At 43.9% G+C, this 20235-nt stretch overlaps 1 protein-coding gene across 2 annotated transcripts in view; it reads right to left on the bottom strand.

The window, feature by feature from the left end:
• Positions 1-20235, bottom strand: part of LOC117010261 (eukaryotic translation initiation factor 3 subunit C-like) — a 42558-nt gene that overhangs the window by 1804 nt on the left and 20519 nt on the right. The window contains exons 14-21 of one of the 2 annotated variants that reach the window (XM_033084554.2): positions 17729-17822; positions 13743-14103; positions 11826-11985; positions 8626-8841; positions 7683-7830; positions 5095-5254; positions 3644-3709; positions 1946-2033 (exon numbers count right to left, since the gene is read on the bottom strand). In XM_033084554.2, coding sequence (XP_032940445.1) covers positions 1946-2033; positions 3644-3709; positions 5095-5254; positions 7683-7830; positions 8626-8841; positions 11826-11985; positions 13743-14103; positions 17729-17822 — 1293 coding nt within the window. Of the gene's footprint in view, positions 1-1945; positions 2034-3643; positions 3710-5094; positions 5255-7682; positions 7831-8477; positions 8842-11825; positions 11986-13742; positions 14104-17728; positions 17823-20235 lie in introns of both variants that reach the window. The other variant, XM_033084556.2, reaches the window with a different exon arrangement.

Here is a 20235-nt window from a genome sequence, read left to right as displayed (position 1 = left end):
AAAAATCCCAAAATATCCCATCTAAAATAACCCAAAATCAGCTCAAAATGGTCTCAAATCTCCACATCATCACCGTGGCCGTGGGCTGGTCCAGGGAGGCCTGCAGGTGTGCACAGGTGAGATCATCTGGGGACAGGTAACCCCCAAAAACCCAAAAAAATCCCAAAAAACCCCCCAAAAATCCCACCCAAAATAATCCCAGAAGTAACCCAAAAATTGCCAAAAATCGCTACAAAATTTGCCTAAAATCGCTGGAAATTGTCCCAAAAATTGCTAAAATATGCCTAAAAATTGCCCAAAATTGCCCCAAAAATTGCCCAAAATTTGCCCCAAAAATTGCCCAAAATAACCAGAAATTGCCCCAAAATTGACCCTAAGTTGCTCCAGAATTGCCAGAAAATTGGCCCAAATTTGCCCAAAAATTGTCCCAAAATCGCCCCAAAAATTCCCCAAATTTACAAAAAAAATACCCCAAAATTTGCCCAAAATTGTCAGAAATTTGCCCAAATTTGCAAAAAACTGTCCCAAAATTTGTCCCAAATATCACACAAAATTGCCCCAAAATTTGCCAAAGACTACCAGAAATTGCCCCAAAAATTGCCCCAAAAATTGCCCCAAAATTGCCCAAAATAACCAAAAATTGCCCCAAAAATGTCCCAAAAATTGACCCGAAAATTGCTTAAAATTGCCCCAGAAATTACCACAAAATTTGCCCAAAACTGCCCAAAAACCACCCCAAAATTGCCAGAAATTGCCCAAATAATTGCCCCAAATTGCCTCAAAATTGTGCCAAAAATTGCCCCAAAATTGCCAAAAAATTGCTCCAAAAATTGCCTAAACTTGTCCCAGAATCACTGCAAAGTTTGCATAAAACTGTCAGGAATTGCCCCAAAAATTGTCCCAAAATTACCCAAATTTGCCCAAAACTTATCCAAAATTTTGCCCAACATTACCAGGAATCACCTCAGGAATTTCCCAAAAATTGCCCCAAAAATTGCCCAGAATTGACCTAAAAATTGCCCAAAATTGCCCCAAAATTTACCCAAAAATTGTCCCAAAACTTGCTGCAAAATTATCCCAAAATTGCCCAAATTTGTCCCAAAATTGCTAAAAAATGCCCCAAAAATTGCCCAAAATTTGCTCAAAATTGCCCCAAAAATTCCCCAAAATTCCCAAAAAAATACCCCAAAATTTGCCCAAAATTGTCGAAATTTTGTCTTAAATATTACAAAAAATTGCCCCAAAAATTGCCAAAAACTACCAGAAATTGCCACAAAAATTGTCCCAAAATTATCAAAATTGCCCCAAAATTGCCCAAAATAACCAAAAATTGCCCCAAAAATGTCCCAAAAATTGACCCAAAAATTGCTCAAAATTGCCCCAGAAATTGCCACAAAATTTGCCCAAAATTGCCCAAAAATTGTCCCAAAATTGCCAGAAAATTTGCCCAAAATTTCCAAAAATTTGCCCTTAAATCAACAGAAATTGCCCCAAAAATTGCCCAAAATTGCCCCAAAATTGCCTAAAAATTGTGCCAAAAATTGCCAAAAACTGCCACAAATTGCCCCAAAAATTGCCCCAAAATAGCCCAAACTTGCCCCAAAAAATTGCTGAAAATTGCTCCAAATTTACCCAAAATTGCAGGAAATTGACCCAAAATTGCCCCCAAAACTGCTCAAAATTACAAAAAAAACCCCCAAAATTTACCCAAAAATTTGCCCCAAAAATTGCCAAAAATTGGCCTTAAATGGCCCCAAAATTGCCAAAAATTGTTGAAAAATTTGCCTAAAAATACCAGAAAATTTTCCTAAAATTGCCAGAAATTGACCCAAAATTGCCAGAAATTGACCCAAAATTGCCAGAAATTGACCCAAAATTTCCAAATTTTCCCCGAATTTCTGGAATTTTCCCCAAATCCCCGGAATTCCCCCAAATCCTCTCTCACCATCAGCTCCTCGTTGATGATCATTTTGCTGATGATGCCGTGAACGGTCGGCAGGTCCAGCTCAAACATGGCGGCCAGGGTCTCCATGCTGGGATTAATTAACATTAATTAATATTAATTAATTTTAATTAAACCTAAATAAAGCTTAATTGATCTTAAGGAACCTTAATAAACCTTAATGAACATTAATTAATCTTAATTAACTGCAATGATCCAGCTCCAACATGGCAGCCAAAGTCTCCATGTTGGGATTAATTAACCTTAATTAACCTTAATTAATGATAATTAAACCTAAATTAACCTTAATTAACCTTAATGAACTTTCATGAATCCTAATTAATCCTAATTAACCTTTATTAACCTGAATAAACCTTATTAAACCGGCTCAAACATGGCGGCCAAAGTCTCCATGCTGGGATTAATTAACATTAATTAACTCTAATTAACCTTAATTAAATTTAATTAACCTTAGAAAATCTTAATTAACCTTAATGAACTTTTATTAGCCTTAATGAACATTAAAAAACCTTAATTAATCTTAATGATCCAGCTCAAACATGGCGGCCAAAGTCTCCGTACTGCAATTAATCAACATTAATTAACCTTAATTAATTTTAATTAAACCTAAATTAACCTTAATTAACCTTAATGAACTTTCATGAATCCTAATTAATCCTAATTAACCTTTATTAACCTGAATAAACCTTATTAAACCAGCTCAAACATGACGGCCAAAGTCTCCATGCTGGGATTAATTAACATTGATTAATTAATCCTAATTAGCATTAATTAACCTTAATGAACCTTAAAAAACCTTAATTAACCTTAGTAAATCTTAATTAACCTTAATGAATCTTTAATAACCTGAATAAACCTTAATGAAGCAGCTCAAACATGGCAGCCAAAGTCTCCATGCTGGGATTAATTAACATTAATTAACTCTAATTAAATCTAATTAACCTTAATTAAGCTTAATAAACACTAATTAACCTGAATAAACCTTAATGATCCAGCTCAAACATGGTAGCCAAACTCTCCATGCTGGGATTAATTAACTTAATTATTATTTGCTTTCCTTTTAATTAATTTAAACTCTATTTGTTTTAATTTCAAATAAATTTGTTTTTTTAACTTCAATTTTAATTCATTTCATCTTAGTTTATTTCAACTCTATTTTAATTTAATTTTAGCTTATATAAATTTATTTTACTTGAAATTTGTCTTATTTCCATTTAGATTTATTTAATTTTAGTTTATTTCAATTTCATTTAAACTTATTTTAATTTAATTCTAATTAAGGTTGTTTTAATTCAATTTGAATTAATTTTGTCTCGATTTAGTTCAAATTTATTTCAATTTAATTAAAATTTCATTTAAATTAAATTTATTTTGTTTTAAAATTTAAATTAACTTTAATTTAATTTAATTTTATTTTTAATTTAAATTTATTTTGTTTAAATTTATTTTGCTTTAGCTTCATAAAAATTTATTTTATTGTAATTCAATTTAAATTTATTTTGGTTTGATTCAATTCAAATTTATTTTATTTCAATTTAAACCTACTTAAATTTTAATTTTAATTTTATTTTATTTTATTTTAATTTAAACTTATTTTGTTTCAATTTCACTCAGATTTATTTTAAAGTAATTCAATTTATTTTAAATTAAATTTATTTTATTTTCCCTGGCAGGTCTCACCTGATGGAGTCGTAGACGCTGCTGTAGGTGAACAGGTAGGTGCGCAGAGATTCCTCCTGGATCTTCCTGTGGGGACACAAAAAACATCTGAGTTACACCCAAAAAATCCCAAAAAAATCCCAAAAAAATCCCCAAAAAATCCCCAAAAATAAAAAAAAAAATTCCTAAAAGAATCCCAAAAAATTCTGAAAAAATCCCCAAAAATCTGAAAAAAAATCGCAAAAAAATCCCAAAAAAATGCCCAAAAAATCCCAAAAAAATGCCCAAAAAATGCCCAAAAATGCCCAAAAAATCCCCCCAAAATTCCCAAAAAATCCAAAAAAATCTCCAAAAAAATCCCCAAAAAAATCCCCCAAAAATCTTTAAAAAATCCCCCAAAAAATCCCAAAAAATCTCCAAAAAAATCCCAAAATTCACCAAAAAATCCCCAAAAAATCCCAAAAAAATTCCAAAAAGTCCCAAAAAATCTCAAAAAAATCCCCAAAATCCCCAAAATATCCCCAAAAAATCCCCAAAAATAAAAAATAAAAATCCCCAAAAAATCCAAAAATATCCCCAAAAATTCCCCAAAAAATTCCAAAAAAACCCCCCAAAAAATCCCCCCAAAAATCCTCAAAAATAAAAAATAAAAATCCCCAAAAAATCCCCAAAAAATCTCCAAAATATCCCCAGAAAATTCCCCAAAATTCACCAAAAATCCCAAAAAATTCCTCAAAAATCCCAAAAAAAATCCCAAAAAATCCCCCAAAAATCCCCCAAAAATCCCTCAAAAATCCAAAAAAATTCCCAAAAAAAATTCCCCAAAAAATTCCAAAAAAATAAAAAAATCCCCAAAAACTCCAAAAAAACCCCAAAAAAATCCCCAAAAATTTCCTAAAAAAATCCCCCAAAATCCCCAGAAATCCCCCAAATGTTCCTCAAAAAATCCCCCCAAAAAATCCCCTAAAAAAATCCAAAAAAATCCCAAAAAAATCCCCAAATTCCCCAAAAAATCCCCAAAAAATCCCAAAAAATCTGAAAAAAATCCTCAAAAAATCCCCAAAAAATCCCCAAAAATCCCAAAAAAATGCCCAAAAAATCCCCAAAAAATCCGAAAAAATCCCCAAAAAATCCCCAAAAAATCCCAAAAAATCCCCCAAAAATCCCAAAAAATCCCAAAAAAATCCCCCAAAAAACCCCCAAAAAATCCCCAAAAATAAAAAATAAAAATCCCAAAAAACCCCCAAAAAAATCCCAAAAAACCCCCCAAAATTTCCCAAAAATAAAAAATAAAAATCCCAAAAAAATCCCCCCAAAAAATCCCAAAAAACCCCAAAAAAATCCCCAAAAATCCCCAAAAAATCCCTAAAAAATCCCAAAAAATTCCCGAAAAATCTCCAAAAAATCCCAAAAAATCCCCAAAAATCCCAAATCCCCCCAAATTTTCCCAAATTTTTCAATTTTCTCCTCACCTGACGAGCATGGCGCGCACCTGGTCGGCCTCGGGGAACAGATCCCAAACTTTGCCGTTCATTTTCTCGTTGACCACGAAGCGATGGCAGCGCCGCCAGTCCCCGGTTTTCATGGCCTTGGAGGCGGCCACCACGTGTTCCCGCATGGACTCGGGGGGGCCTGGCACGGGGGATGGAATTTTGGGTCAAAAAATGAGGATTTTGGGCAAAAATTCCAATTTTTTGAGATAAAAAATTGAATTTTTTGGTGAAAAATGGCGGTTTTTTGGGTTGAAAATTCAATTTTTTGAGAAACAAAATGGCGGAATCTTGAGATCCAAGATGGATTCAGGGGGAGTTGGGACAGAGGATGGAATTTTGAGTCAAAAAATGAGGATTTTGGGAAAAAAAAATCTGTTTTTTATGCAAAAATCCCCATTTTTTAAAGTGGAAAATTGAATTTTTTGGGGTTGAAAATTCAATTTTTGAGAAACAAGATGGCGGCACCACAAAATTCAAGATGGACTCAGGGGGAGCTGGGACAGGGGATGAAATTTTGAGTCAAAAAATGAGGATTTTGGGCAAAAATTCCCATTTTTTGAGGTGAAAAATTGAATTTTTTGCTGAAAAATGGCGGTTTTTGGGGTTGAAAATTCAATTTTTTGAGAAACAAAATGGCGGAATCTTGAGGTCCAAGATGGATTCAGGGGGAGTTGGGACAGGAGATGAAATTTTGAGTCAAAAAATGAGGATTTTGGGCAAAAAATCCTGTTTTTTATGCAAAAATTCTCATTTTTTAAAGTGGAAAATTGAATTTTTTGGGGTTGAAAATTCAATTTTTGGGAAACAAGATGGCAGAGCCTTGAGGTCCAAGATGGACTTGGGGGAGCTGGGACAGGGGATGGAATTTTGGATCAAAAAATGAGGATTTTGGGCAAAAAATCCTGTTTTTTATGCAAAAATCCCCATTTTTTAAAGTGGAAAATTGAATTTTTTGGGTTGAAAACTCAATTTTTGAGAATCAAGATGGCGGCACCGTGAAGTAGAAGATGGACTCAAGAGTAACCAGGGACAGGAAACGAAATTTTGGGTCAAAAAATTGAGGATTTTGGGCAAAAATTCCCATTTTTGTAGGAAAAAAATGGGATTTTTTGGTGAAAAATGGCGTTTTTTTGGGGTTGAAAATTCAATTTTTTGAGAAACAAAATGGCGGAATCTTGAGATCCAAGATGGATTCAGGGGGAGTTGGGACAGGGGATGAAATTTTGAGTCAAAAAATTAGGATTTTGGGCAAAAAATTCAATTTTTTATGTAAAAACCCCCATTTTTTTAGGTGAAAAATGGAATTTCTGGGGTTGAAAACTCAATTTTTGAGAAACAAGATGGCGGCACCGTGAAGTAGAAGATGGACTCAAGAGGAACCAGGGACAGAGGATGAAATTTTGGGTCAAAAAAAGAGAATTTTGGGAAAAAATTCCCATTTTTGTAGGAAAAAAATGGGATTTTTTGGTGAAAAATGGCGTTTTTTGGGGTTGAAAATTCAATTTTTTCAAAAACAAAATGGCGGAATCTTGAGATCCAAGATGGATTCAGGGGGAGTTGGGACAGAGGATGGAATTTTGAGTCAAAAAATAAAGATTTTCGGCAAAAATTCAAATTTTTTGAAACTAAAAATGGAATTTTTTTGGTGAGAAATGGAATTTTTTAGGGTTGAAAACTCAATTTTTCAGAAACAAGATGGCGGCACCGTGAAGTACAAGATGGACTCAAGAGGAACCAGGGACAGGGGATGAAATTTTGGGTCAAAAAATGAGAATTTTGGGCCAAAATTCCCATTTTTTTGAGGTAAAAATGGATTTTTTTGGGTGAAAAATGGCGTTTTTTGGGGTAGAAAGTACAATTTTTGACCCAAAACCCTCAAATTTTGACCCAAAATCCCCCAAATTTTGACCCAAAACTCCTAAATGTTGACCCAAAATCCCCGAATTTCCATCCAAATCCCCCAAATTTTGGATCAACACCTCCAAACTTCCACCAAAACCCCTCAAACTTTGACCAAAAACGCTCGAACGTCAACCTAGAAGTGCCCAAATTTCACTCCAAAAAACCCAAATTTGGACCCAAAATTGCCAAATTTTGACCCAAAACCCCCAAATTTTCACCTAAAAACCCCAAATTTTGACCCCAAACCCATCAAATTCTCATTCAACACCTTCAATTCTCAACCCCAAACTTCCAAACTCCCATCAAAAACGCTCAAACTTAGACCGAAAACGCTCGAACGTCAACCAAAAAACGCCCAGATTTTGACCCCAAATCCCCAAATTTCAACCTAAAATTCTCAAATTTTGACCCAAAAATCCCAAATTTTCACCAAAAACCTCAAATTTAAAGCTAAAACCCCATCAACAGATCCAAATTTCAGCCCCAAACTTCCAAATTCCCATCAAAAGCGCTCAAACTTAGACCGAAAACGCTCGAACGTCAACCGAAAAACGCCCAAATTTCGACCCCATAATCCCCAAATTTCAACCTAAAATTCCCAAATTTTGACCCAAAAATCCCAAATTTTCACCGGAAACACCCAAATTTTGACTCAATCTCCTCACCCAGCAGCGGCTGCCTCTCCCCCACCCTCAGCTGGTGGTGGAACTGCTTGCTGATCATCCTGCGGCGCGCGTCGAACTCGTGCGCCGCCATGTAGGGGATCTCCAGCAGCATGGCCGCCACCAGGTACACGCACTCCAGCAGCTCCAGGAGCTCCAAGCTTTCCCCAAAAATCCCCAAATTTCCATCCAAATCTCCCAAACTTCCATTCAGACCCTCCAAATTTCCACCCAAAACGCTCAAACCTTGACCAAAAACGCTCGAACGTCAACCTAGAAAAGCCCAGATTTCACCACAAAAAACACAAATTTTGACCCAAAACCTCCCAAATTTTTACCTAAAAACCTCAGATTTTGCCCCAAAACCCCCAAATTTCAACCTAAAATCACCAAATTTTGGATCAACATCCACAAATTTCCACCGAATCCCCTCAAACTTCCACTAAAAAAGCTCAAACTTTGACAGAAAACGCTCAAACGTCAACTGAAAAACGCCCAAATTTTGACTCAAATCCCCCCAAATTTTCACCCAAAACCACCAAATTTTCACCTAAAAACCCCAAATTTTGACCCAAAACCCCTCAAATTCTCAATCAACACCTTCAATTCTCAACCCCAAACTTCCAAATTCCCATCAAAAACGCTCAAACTTAGACCGAAAACGCTCGAACGTCAACGAAAAAAACGCCCAAATTTCAACCTAAAATTTTCACATTTTGACCCAAAACTCCCAAATTTTCACCAAAAACACCCAAATTTTCACCAAAAACACCCAAATTTTGACTCAACCCTCCTCACCCAGCAGCGGCTGCCTCTCCCCCACCCTCAGCTGGTGGTGGAACTGCTTGCTGATCATCCTGCGGCGCGCGTCGAACTCGTGCGCCGCCATGTAGGGGATCTCCAGCAGCATGGCCGCCACCAGGTAAACGCACTCCAGCAGCTCCAGGTTGACGTGCATGTGGAACGGCACCTGGCGCCGCTTCTCCACCTTCTCCTGCTCCGCGTTGCGCTCCTGGAGGCTCCTGAGGAGCAGCCCCTGGCCCAGCAGCTCCTTGGCGCGCCCGGACGATTGGATGTCCAGCAGCGCGTTGTGCGCGTCCTTGATCAGGCCCTGACGGAAGGCGCAGATGCCCAGCTGGACCATGGTTCGATTATATAAGATCTGAAAGGACAGGTGAGCTCAGGTGAGGTCACCTGGACAGGTGAGAGCACCTGGAAGGGTTGACTCCATTGGTTTTGTTGGCGTGGTCGCAGATTTGGCGTTTTCCAAGATGGCGTTTCCCTGTACAGGTGTGTGAATCAACTGCCCAGGTGTGTCAAGATCACCTCTCCAGGTGTGTCTAAACCAAGTGTCCAAGTGTGCCATTTACCTGACTAAATCACCTGTCTCTATGTGCTCAGATCACCTACCCACGTGTGTGATTTATTTGCTGGAATCACCTGTCCAGGTGTGCTCAAATCACCTGTCCAGGTGTGTCATTTACCTGCCTAAATCACCTGTCCATACATGCTCAGATCACTTGTTCAGGTGTGTGATTTATTTGCAGGAATCACCTGTCCAGGTGTGTTAAGATCACCTCTCCAGGTGTGTCATTTACCTGCCCAGATCACCTGTCTATACATGCTCAGATCACCTGCCCAGGTGTGTGATTTATTTGCCAGAATCACCTGCCCAGGTGTGTTAAGATCACCTGTCCAGGTGTGTGAATTACCTGCCTAAATCACCTGTCCGTATAGACTCAGATCACCTGTCCAAGTGTGTCATTTACCTGCCCAGATCACCTGTCCAGGTGTACCATTCATTTACTGGAATCACCTGTCCAGGTGTGCCAATACCAGGTGTCCAGATGTGTAATTTACATGCTCAAATCACCTGCCCAGGTGTGTTAAGATCACCTCTCTAGGTGTGTGTTTTACCAGCCCAGATCACCTGTCCATATGGGTCAAGATCACCCATCCAGGTGTGTCATTTACCCGTCCAGGTGTGCTCAGATCACCTGTCCAGGTGTGTCATTTATTTGCTGGAATCACCTGTCCAGGTGTGCCCAGATCACCTCTCCAGGTGTGTCATTTACCTGCCTAAATCACCTGTCCAGGTGTGTGATTTATTTGCAGGAATCACCTGTCCCCATGTACTCAGATCACCTGCCCAGGTGTGATTTACCTGCCCAGGTGTGTGATTTACATGCCCAGGTGTGTCACTCACCTGCACAGGTGGGTCAGCGTGCTGGATGCTGTCCTGCAGGTGTGTTTAACCTGCCCAGGTGTATCTGTAACCCCTCACAGATGTTTTTTACCTTTCCCAGGCGCATTATTTACCTGCCCAGGTGTGATTTACCTGCCCAGGTGTGTCACTCACCTGCACAGGTGGGTCAGCGTGCTGGATGTTGTCCTGCAGGTGTGTTTAACCTGCCCAGGTGTATCTGTAACCCCTCCCAGGTGTGATTTACCTGCCCAAGTGTGATTTACCTGCCCAGGTGTGATTTACCTGCCCAGGTGTATCCGACTCACCTGTACAGGTAGGTCAGCGTGCTGGATGTTGTCCTGCAGGTGTGTTCAATCCTACTCAGGTGTGTTTTACCTCTCTCAGATGTGTCTCACCTGCCCAGGTGTGTTTAACTCCTCCCCAGTGTGTTTAACCTGCCCAGGTGTATCTGTAACCCCTCCCAGGTGTGTTTTACCTCTCTCAGGTGTGTGTCTCACCTGCCCAGGTGTGATTTACCTGCCCAGGTGTATCAGACTCACCTGCACAGGTGGGTCGGCGTGCTGGATGTTGTCCTGCAGGTGTATTTGTAACCCCTCCCAAGTGTGTTTTACCTCTCTCAGGTGTGTGATTTACCTGCCCAGGTGTGATTTACCTGCCCAGGTGTGATTTACCTGCCCAGGTGTGTCACTCACCTGCACAGATGTGATTTACCTGCACAGGTGTGTCAGCATGCTGGATATTGTCCTACAGGTGTATCTGTAACCCCTCCCAGATATGTTTTACCTCTCTCAGGTGTGATTTACCTGCCCAGGTGTGTTTTACCTCTCTCAGGTGTGATTTACCTGCCCAGGTGTGTTTTACCTGCCCAGGTGTATCAGACTCACCTGTACAGGTGTGTTTAACCCCTCTCAGGTGTGTGATTTACCTGCTGAAGTGTGACTTACCTGCCCAGGTGTATCTATAACCCCTCCCAGGTGCGTTTAACCCCTTCCAGGTGTGTGATTTACCTGCACAGGTGGGTCGGCGTGCTGGATGTTGTCCTGCAGGTGTGTTTAACCTGCCCAGGTGTGTGATCTACCTGCCCAGGTGTGTTTTTTACCTGCACAGGAGGGTCGGCGTGCTGGATGTTGTCCTGCAGGTGTGTTTAACCCCTCCCAGGTGTGCTTTACCTTTCTCAGGTGTATGATTTACCTGCCCAGGTGTATCTGTAACCCCTCTCAGGTGTGTTTTACCTCTCCCAGGTGTGGTTTACCTGCCCAGGTGTGATTTACCTGCCCAGGTGTATCTCTAACCCCTCCCAGGTGTGTTTTACCTGCCCAGGTGTGTTTAACCCCTTCCAGGTGTGTTATTCACCTGCCCAGGTGTGTTATTTACCTGCACAGGTGGGTCAGCGTGCTGGATGTTGTCCTGCAGGTGTATCTATAACCCCTCCCAGGTGTGTTTTACCTCTCTCAGGTGTGTGATTTACCTGCCCAGGTGTATCTGTAACCCCTCCCAGGTGTGCTTAACCCCTTCCAGGTGTGATTTACCTGCCCAGGTGTGATTTACCTGCCCAGGTGTATCAGACTCACCTGCACAGGTGGGTTGGCGTGCTGGATGTTGTCCTGCAGGTGTGTTTAACCTGCCCAGGTGTATCTGTAACCTCTCCCAGGTGTGTTTTATCTCTCCCAGGTGTGTTATTTACCTGCCCAGGTGTATGATTTACCTGCCCAGGTGTGATTTACCTGCCCAAGTGTGTTATTTACCTGCACAGGTGGGTCAGCATGCTGGATGTTGTCCTGCAGGTGTGTTTAACCGCCCTCAGATGTGTTTTACCTCTCCCAGGTGTGATTTACCTGCCCAGGTGTGTCTCACCTGCACAGGTGTATCTGTAACCCCTTCCAGGTGTGTTTAACCCCTCTCAGGTGTGTGTCTCACCTGCCCAGGTGTGTCAGACTCACCTGCACAGGTGGGTCGGCGTGCTGGATGTTGTCCTGCAGGTGCGACATCAGCATCAGGTCGCGGGCGCGGTACCAGCGGCTGTGCAGGGCGTGGTGGTAAATGTGGCACAGGATGGCGCAGGTGCGGATCCGGTCCGTGCGGTCCTTGGCGTACACGAACCTGGGCGGGTGAGCACAGGTGAGACACACCTGGGACAGGTGAGACACACCTGGGACAGGTGAGGAAAAACCAAAAAACCCCAGAAAATGTCCAGGTTTTAAAGCAAAAAACCCAAAATCCCAAAATTACAGGGACAGGTAAAGCTCTAAAAACAGGGGAGAGCTTCTGGAGCAGGTGAGACACACCTGGGCAGGTAAAGTACACCTGGACAGGTGAGACACAGGTGAGACACACCTGGGCAGGTGAGAAAAAACTCAAAAAAACCCCAAAATTGCCTGTGTTTTGAGGCAAAAATCCCAAAATCCTGAAATTTCAGGGACAGGTAAAGCTCTAAAAACAGGTGAGACACACCTGGACAGATAAGACACACCTGGACAGGTGAGCACAGGTGAGACACACCTGGGACAGGTGAGCAAAAACAAAAAAAACCAAAAAATCCCCGGGTTTTGAGGCAAAAATCCCGAAATCCTGAAATTTCAGGGACAGGTGAGGCCCTAAAACACCTGAGAGCTTCTGGAACAGGTGAGACACACCTGGGCAGGTAAAGCACACCTGGGACAGGTGAGAACAAACCAAAAGAACCCCAAACAATCCCCAAGTTTTGAGATAGAAACCCCCAAATTCCAAGATTTCAGGGACAAGTAAAGCTCTAAAAACAGGTGAGACACACCTGGACAGGTGAGATCCCATCCAGGTGTGCCCAGGTGTGTCCCTGCTGCATCCAGGTGTGTCCTGACCCCACTCAGGTGAGTCCCCACCCCCATTTCTCCCACCCAGGCGTGCCCAGGTGAGTGTCCACAACCCCAGGTGTCCCCAGGTGTGCCCAGGTGTGCCCAGGTGAGTCCCAACCCCCCTCAGGTGTGCCCAGGTGTACCCAGGTGTCCCCAGGTGTGCCCAGGTGAGTGCCCACAACCCCAGGTGTGCCCAGGTGTGCCCAGATGAGTCCCCACCCCCATCCAGGTGTGTCCCTTATCCAGGTGTGTCCTGACCCCACCCAGGTGTGCCCAGGTGTGTCCCCAGCCCCATTTCCCTCACCCAGGTGTACCCAGGTGAGTCCCAACCCCATCCAGGTGAATCCCCACCCCCCTCAGGTGTGCCCAGGTGCCCCCAAGTGTATCCCAGGTGTATCCAAGGTGCCCCCAGGTGTGCCCAGGTGTGCCCCAGGTGCACCCAGGTGTATCCCAGGTGTGCCCAGGTGAGTCCCCACCCAGGTGTATCCAGGTGTGCCCAGGTGTGCTCAGGTATATCCCAAGTGTGCCCAGGTGAGTCCCCACCCCCATTTCTCCCACCCAGGTGTGCCCAGGTACCCCCAGGTGTATCCCAAGTGTATCCAAGGTGCCCCCAGGTGTGCCCCAGATGTGCCCAGGTGAGTCCCCACTCCCCTCAGGTGCCGCCAGGTGTGCCCAGGTGTCCCCAGGCACCCCCAGGTATATCCAAGGTGCCCCCAGGTGTCCCCAGGTGTATCCAGGTGTGCCTAGGTGTGTCCTGACCTCACCCAGGTGTCCCCAGGTGTCCCCAGGGGCCCCCAGCTTTCCCCAGGTGTGCCCAGGTGAGTCCCCACCCCCACCCAGGTGTCCCCAGGTGTCCCCAGGTACCCCCAGGTGCATCCAGGTGTGCCCAGGTGTGTCCCCACCCCCATTTCTCCCACCCAGGTGTACCCAGGTGCATCCTCACCCCCCTCAGGTGTCCCCAGGTGTGCCCAGGTGTGTCGCCACCCCCACCCAGGTGTCCCCAGGTGTCCCCAGGTCCCCCCTCACCTGCACAGCCTCTCCATCAGCGCCTCGGAATCCTCCTCCTCCTCCTCCTCGTCCTTCACCTGCGCCTCGTTCTCCTTCACCTGCGCGTCCTCCTTCACCTTCTGCTCGTCCTCCAGCTTCTCCTCCTCCTTCCCCTGCCCCTCCTTCACCTGTCCAGCTCCCTCCTTCACCTGTCCAGCTCCATCCTTCACCTGGCCCTTCCTGCGGGCGGCGCCGTAGTCGAACTTGTAGTAGGTGTGGAGGACGCGGCGCAGGTAAACGCGGCACAGCTCCTCGGGGGAGCCCTTGCCCTGCAGGTAGCGCTGCAGCCGCGCGATGATGGCGCACACCCGCGCCTCGTCCTTCAGGTGCTCCACGTATTCTGGAAAGAGACACACCTGAGCTCACCTGGGCACACCTGAGTTCATAAAAATCTCAGCAGAGTGAAAAAATCCGCGTGAAAATCCAGCCAGGTGAGCCCCAGGTGAGCCCCAGGTGAGCCCCAGGTGAGGATTTTGGTCTAAAGACTCACCTGAGTTACCAGGGACACACCTGAGCTCACCTGGGCACACCTGAGTTCACCTGGGCTCATAAAAACCACAGAAAACTGAAAAAATCCCCGTGAAAATCCAGCCAGGTGAGCCCCAGGTGAGGAATTGAGTCCAAGGACTCTCCTGAGTTACCTGAGCACACCTGGGCTCATAAAAATTCCAGGAAACCAAAAAAAATCCCCATGAAAATCCAGCCAGGTGAGCTCCAGGTGAGGATTTGAGTCCAAAGACTCACCTGAGTTACCTGGGCTCCCCCTGAGTTCATTAAAACCACATAGAAATGAAAAAATCCCCGTGAAAATCCAGCCAGGTGAGCCCCAGGTGAGGATTTGGATCCTTCAGGTACTCCAGGGACTCACCTGAGCTCACCTGGGCTTACAAAAACCTCAGCAAAGTGAAAAAATTCCCGTGAAAATCCAGCCAGGTGAGCCCCAGGTGAGGATTTGGATCCTTCAGGTATTCTGAGATCACATCTGAGTTACCTGGGCACACCTGGGACACACCTGAGCACACCTGGGCACACCTGAGTTCATTAAAACCACAAGAAAGTGAAAAAAATCCCTGTGAAAATCCAGCCAGGTGAGCCCCAGGTGAGCCCCAGGTGAGGAATTGAGTCCAAGGACTCACCTGAGTTACCTGGGACACACCTGAGCTCACCTGGGCACACTTGAGCTCATAAAAATCCCAGAAAAGCAAAAAAATCCCTGTAAAAATCCAGCCAGGTGAGCCCCAGGTGAGCCCCAGGTGAATCCCTGAGCAGGATTTCAATCCTTTAAATGCTCCAGGTCACACCTGAGCTCACCTAAGCACACCTGGGCACACCTGAGTGACAGATGAGGCAATAAAACCCCAGCAAAGAGAAAAAATCCCCATGAAAATCCAGCCAGGTGAGCCCCAGGTGAGCCCCAGGTGAGTCCCAGGTGAGGAACTGAGTCCAAGGACTCACCTGAGTTACCTGGGCTCACCTGAGCTCACCTGAGTTCATTAAAATCACAGGAAAGCGAAAAAATCCCCAGGAAAATCCAGCCAGGTGAGCCCCAGGTGAGGATTTGAGTCCAAGGACTCACCTGAGTTACCTGGGCACACCTGAGGCTCACCTGGGCTCACCTGAGTTCATTAAAATCTCAGCAGAGTGAAAAAATCCCCATGAAAATCGAGCCAGGTGAGCCCCAGGTGAGGATTTGGATCCTTCAGGTGCTCCCAGTGTTCTACAGACACACCTGGACACACCTGGGCTCACCTGAGCTCACCTGAGTTCATTAAAACCACACAAAACTGAAAAAATCCCTGTGAAAATCCAGCCAGGTGAGCCTCAGGTGATTCCAAGTGAGCCCCAGGTTTGGGTCCTTCAGGTGCTCCAGGGACTCACCTGAGTTACCTGGCACACACCTGAACTCACCTGGGACCACCTGAGTTCACCTGGGCTCATAAAAACCTCAGCAGAGTGAAAAAATCCCCATGAAAATCCAGCCAGGTGAGCCTCAGGTGTGCTTCAGGTGAGGCCCAGGTGAGGATTTTGGTCCAAAGACTCACCTGAGTTACCAGGGACACACCTGAACTCACCTGGGCACACCTGGGCTCCCCCTGAGTTCATTAAAACCACATAGAAATGAAAAAATCCCAGTGAAAATCCAGCCAGGTGAGCTCCAGGCGAGGATTTGGATCCTTCAGGTGTTTCAAAGACTCACCTGAGTTACCTGGGCACACCTGAGCACACCTGGGCTCATAAAAATTCCAAGAAGCCAAAAAATTCCCCAGAAAAATCCAGCCAGGTGAGCTCCAGGTGAGGATTTGAGTCCAAGGACTCACCTGAGTTACCTGGGACACACCTGACCTCACCTGAGTTCATCAAAATCCCAGGAAAGTAAAAAAATCCCCGTGAAAATCCAGCCAGGTGAGCCCCAGGTGAGTCTCAGATCAGGATTTGGATGCCTCAGGTGTTTCAAGGCCTCACCTGAGTTACCTGGGCACACCTGGGCACACCTGAGCTCATAAAAATCCCAGAAAAGTGAAAAAATCCCTGTGAAAATCCAGCCAGGTGAGCCCCAGGTGTGCTCTAGGAACTCCCAGGTGAGCCCCAGGTGAGGATTTGGATCCTTCAGGTGCTTCAAGGACTCACCTGAGTTACCTGGGCACACCTGAGCTCACCTGAGTTCGTTAAAACCACATAGAAATGAAAAAATCCCCGTGAAAATCCAGCCAAGTGAGCTCCAGGTGAGGATTTGGATCCTTCAGGTGTTTCAAGGACTCACCTGAGTTACCTGGGCTCACCTGGGCACACCTGAGCTCATAAAACTCCCCAAAAACCAAAAAAATCCACCTGAAAATCCAGCCAGGGGAGTCCCAGATCAGAATTTGAATCCTTTAAATTCTCCAGGTGAGCTGGGATCACACCTGAGGTCACCTGTCCTACAGGTAAGGACTCAAAATCCCCAAAAAACACCCAAAAATCCCCAAAAACATCCAAAAAACCCCAAAAATTTTAACCCAAGTAAGATTTTGGATCCCTCAGGTGCTCCAAGGACTCACCTGAGTTACCTGAGCTCACCTGAGCTCACCTGAGCAGCAAAAACTCCCCAAACTTTGGGGCAAAACCGACCAAAATTCACCAAAAAATAGCAAAAAATAACAAAAAATTCACATTTTTGGTCGATCTTTTGGCGGATTTTTCAGGATTCTTTAGGAATTTTTGTGTCCCAGCCCCACAGCTGGATCTGGGCCCCACATCTGGATCCCAACCTCCAAAATTTGGGGTAAAAATGACCAAAATTCAGCAAAAAAATGGCAAAAATTCACCAAAAAAAATTTTAAAAATTCACATTTTCAGCCAATTTTTTGGGGGATTTTTTTGGTTTTTGGGAATTTTTGTGTCCCAGCCCCACATCTGGATCTCAGCCCCCACATCTGGATCCCAAACTCAGAAGAAACCCCAAAATTTGGGACACAAATGCCCAAAATTGGCCAAAAAATGGCAAAAAAAAAGCCAAAAATTCACTTTTGGGTCGATTTTTTTGGGGATTTTTTTTGGGAATTTTTGTGTCCCAGCCCCACATCTGGATCTGGGCCCCACATCTGGATCCCAAATTCATAAAACCCCCAAAATTTGAGGCAAAAACACCCAAAATCGGCCAAAAAATGGCAAAAAATGCCAAAAATTCACAAAAAAAAGCCAAAAAGTCACATTTTTTGCCCGATTTTTTTTTGGGATTTTTTGGTTTTTTTGGTGATTCTTTGTTCCCCAGCCGCACATCTGGATCTGGGTCCCACATCTGGATCCCAACCCCAAATACTTGGGACAAAAATGCCCAAAATTCACCAAAAAAGTCAAGAAAACAGCAAAAAATGGCAAAAAAAGCGCCAAAAATTCACATTTTTGGCCCAATTTTTTGGGGATTTTTTTGGGAATTTTTGTGTCCCAGCCCCACATCTGGATCTGGGCCCCACATCTGGGCTCACCCTGGGAGTGGGGGTCGGTGTTCTGCATGATCTTGGTGAACTCCTCGTCCATCCGCTCCACCAGGGTCAGGACGCAGCCGCGGACGCGGAACGGCTGGGGGGAAAAAAATCACAAAAGTGAACCCAAAATGAACCAAAAATGAACCAAAATTAACCCAAAATCGACTCAAAATGAACCTGAAATTAACACAGGATCAACACAAAAATCACCCCAAAAATGACCTGAAATCGACCCAAAATTATCTCAAAATTCACCCCAAAAATGGAGCAAAAATGAACCAAAATCGACTCAAAAATGATCCCAAAATGAACTCAAAACTAACTCAAAATTAACTCAGAAATGAACCTGAAATTAACTCAAGATTAACACAAAAATCACCCCAAAAATGGAGCCGAAACCACCCAAAATCAACCCAAAAATCGACTCAAAATCGACCCAAAATGACTCAAAATGAAATTAAAATTAACCAAAAATTACCTCAAAATTCACCCCAAAAATGGAGCCAAAATGAACCAAAATTAACCCAGAAATAAACCTAAAATTAACCCAAAATTAACCCAGAAATGATCCCCAAAATTCACCAAAAATGGACCCAAAATGAACCAAAATTAACCCAGAAATGAATCTAAAATAAACCCAAAATGAACCCAAAATCACCCCAAAAATAATCCTAAAAATGATCCCAAAATCGACCAAAATCGACCCAAAATGAACCCAAAAATTATCCAAAAATGGACCCAAAATGAACCAAAATCAACCCAAAATCAACATAAAAATCACCCAAAAATGAACCCAAAATGAACCAAAATTAACCCAAAATAAACCCAGAAATGAACCAGAAATTAACCCAAAATCAACACAAAAATCACCCTAAAATGGACCCAAAATCACCCAAAAAATGATCCCAAAAATGACAAAAATGGACCCAAAATCAACCAAAATGAATCAAAATCAACCCAAAATCAACCCTGAAAGGAAGCTAAAATTAACCCAAAATCACCCCAAAAATGGACCCAAAATGACCCAAAATGAACCAAAATGGACTCAAAATTAACCCAAAATGAACCCAGAAAAGAACCTAAATTAACCCAAAATCACCACAAAAATAATCCAAAAATGGACCCAAAATGAACCAAAATCGACCCAAAATGAAACCAGAAATGAACCTCAAATGAACCCAGAATCACCACAAAAATCACCCCAGAAATGAACTCAAAAATGACCTGAAATCGACCCAAAATTATCTCAAAAATCACCCCAAAAAAGGACCCAAAATGAACCAAAATCACCCCAAAAATGGACCCAAAATGAACCAAAATCCCCTCAAATTAACCCAAAAGTCAACACAAAATTAACTCAAAAATGACCCCAAAAATGACCCCAAATCAACCCAAGAATGAAACCAAAAGTCACCAAAAATGAACCCGAAATCACCCAAACTCAACCCAAAAATGATCCCAAAATCACCCCAAAAATCACCCAAAATTGACCCAAAATGAACCAAATTTAACCCAAAAATTGACCCAAAATGAACCCAAAATCGACCCAAAAATGAACCAAAATCAACCCAAAATCATCCAAAATTGACCCAAAAATGGACCCAAAATGAACCAAAACTGACCCAAAATGAACCAAAATTCACCCCAAAAATCACCCCAGGTGTGTTACCTGTCCCCAGGTGTGTGTTACCTGTCCCAGGTGTGTGTTACCTGTCCCAGCTGTGTGTTACCTGTCCCCAGGTGTGTTACCTGTCCCAGGTGTGTTACCTGTCCCAGGTGTGTGTTACCTGTCCCAGGTGTGTGTTACCTGTCCCAGGTGTGTCCCAGGTGTGTGTTACCTGTCCCAGGTGTGTTACCTGTCCCAGGTGTGTGTTACCTGTCCCAGCTGTGTGTTACCTGTCCCCAGGTGTGTTACCTGTCCCAGGTGTGTGTTACCTGTCCCAGGTGTGTGTTACCTGTCCCCAGGTGTGTTACCTGTCCCAGGTGTGTTACCTGTCCCAGGTGTGTGTTACCTGTCCCAGGTGTGTGTTACCTGTCCCAGGTGTGTCCCAGGTGTGTGTTACCTGTCCCAGGTGTATCCCAGGTGTGTGTTACCTGTCCCAGGTGTGTCCCAGGTGTGTGTTACCTGTCCCAGGTGTGTTACCTGTCCCAGGTGTGTGTTACCTGTCCCAGGTGTGTTACCTGTCCCAGGTGTGTGTTACCTGTCCCAGGTGTGTGTTACCTGTCCCCAGGTGTGTGTTACCTGTCCCAGGTGTGTGTTACCTGTCCAGGTGTGTCCCAGGTGTGTGTTACCTGTCCCCAGGTGTGTGTTACCTGTCCCAGGTGTGTTTTTCTCTCACCTGCTCAGGGTTGCTCAGGTGTGTTTTTACCCTCAGGTGTGTTATCTCACCTGTCTCAGGTCTGTTATCTCACCTGTCCCCAAGTGCATCTCAGGTGTCCCAGGTGTATTTTCCTCTCACCTGTTTAAGGTTGCTCAGTTCTGTTATCTCACCTGTCCCAGGTGTGTT

This window comes from Catharus ustulatus, chromosome 40 (genome assembly GCF_009819885.2).
Source record: "Catharus ustulatus isolate bCatUst1 chromosome 40, bCatUst1.pri.v2, whole genome shotgun sequence".
Classification (NCBI taxonomy): Eukaryota; Metazoa; Chordata; class Aves; order Passeriformes; family Turdidae; genus Catharus; species Catharus ustulatus.
The sequence above is the reverse complement of the archived record's forward strand: the minus strand, read 5'-3'. Positions and strand labels throughout refer to the sequence as shown.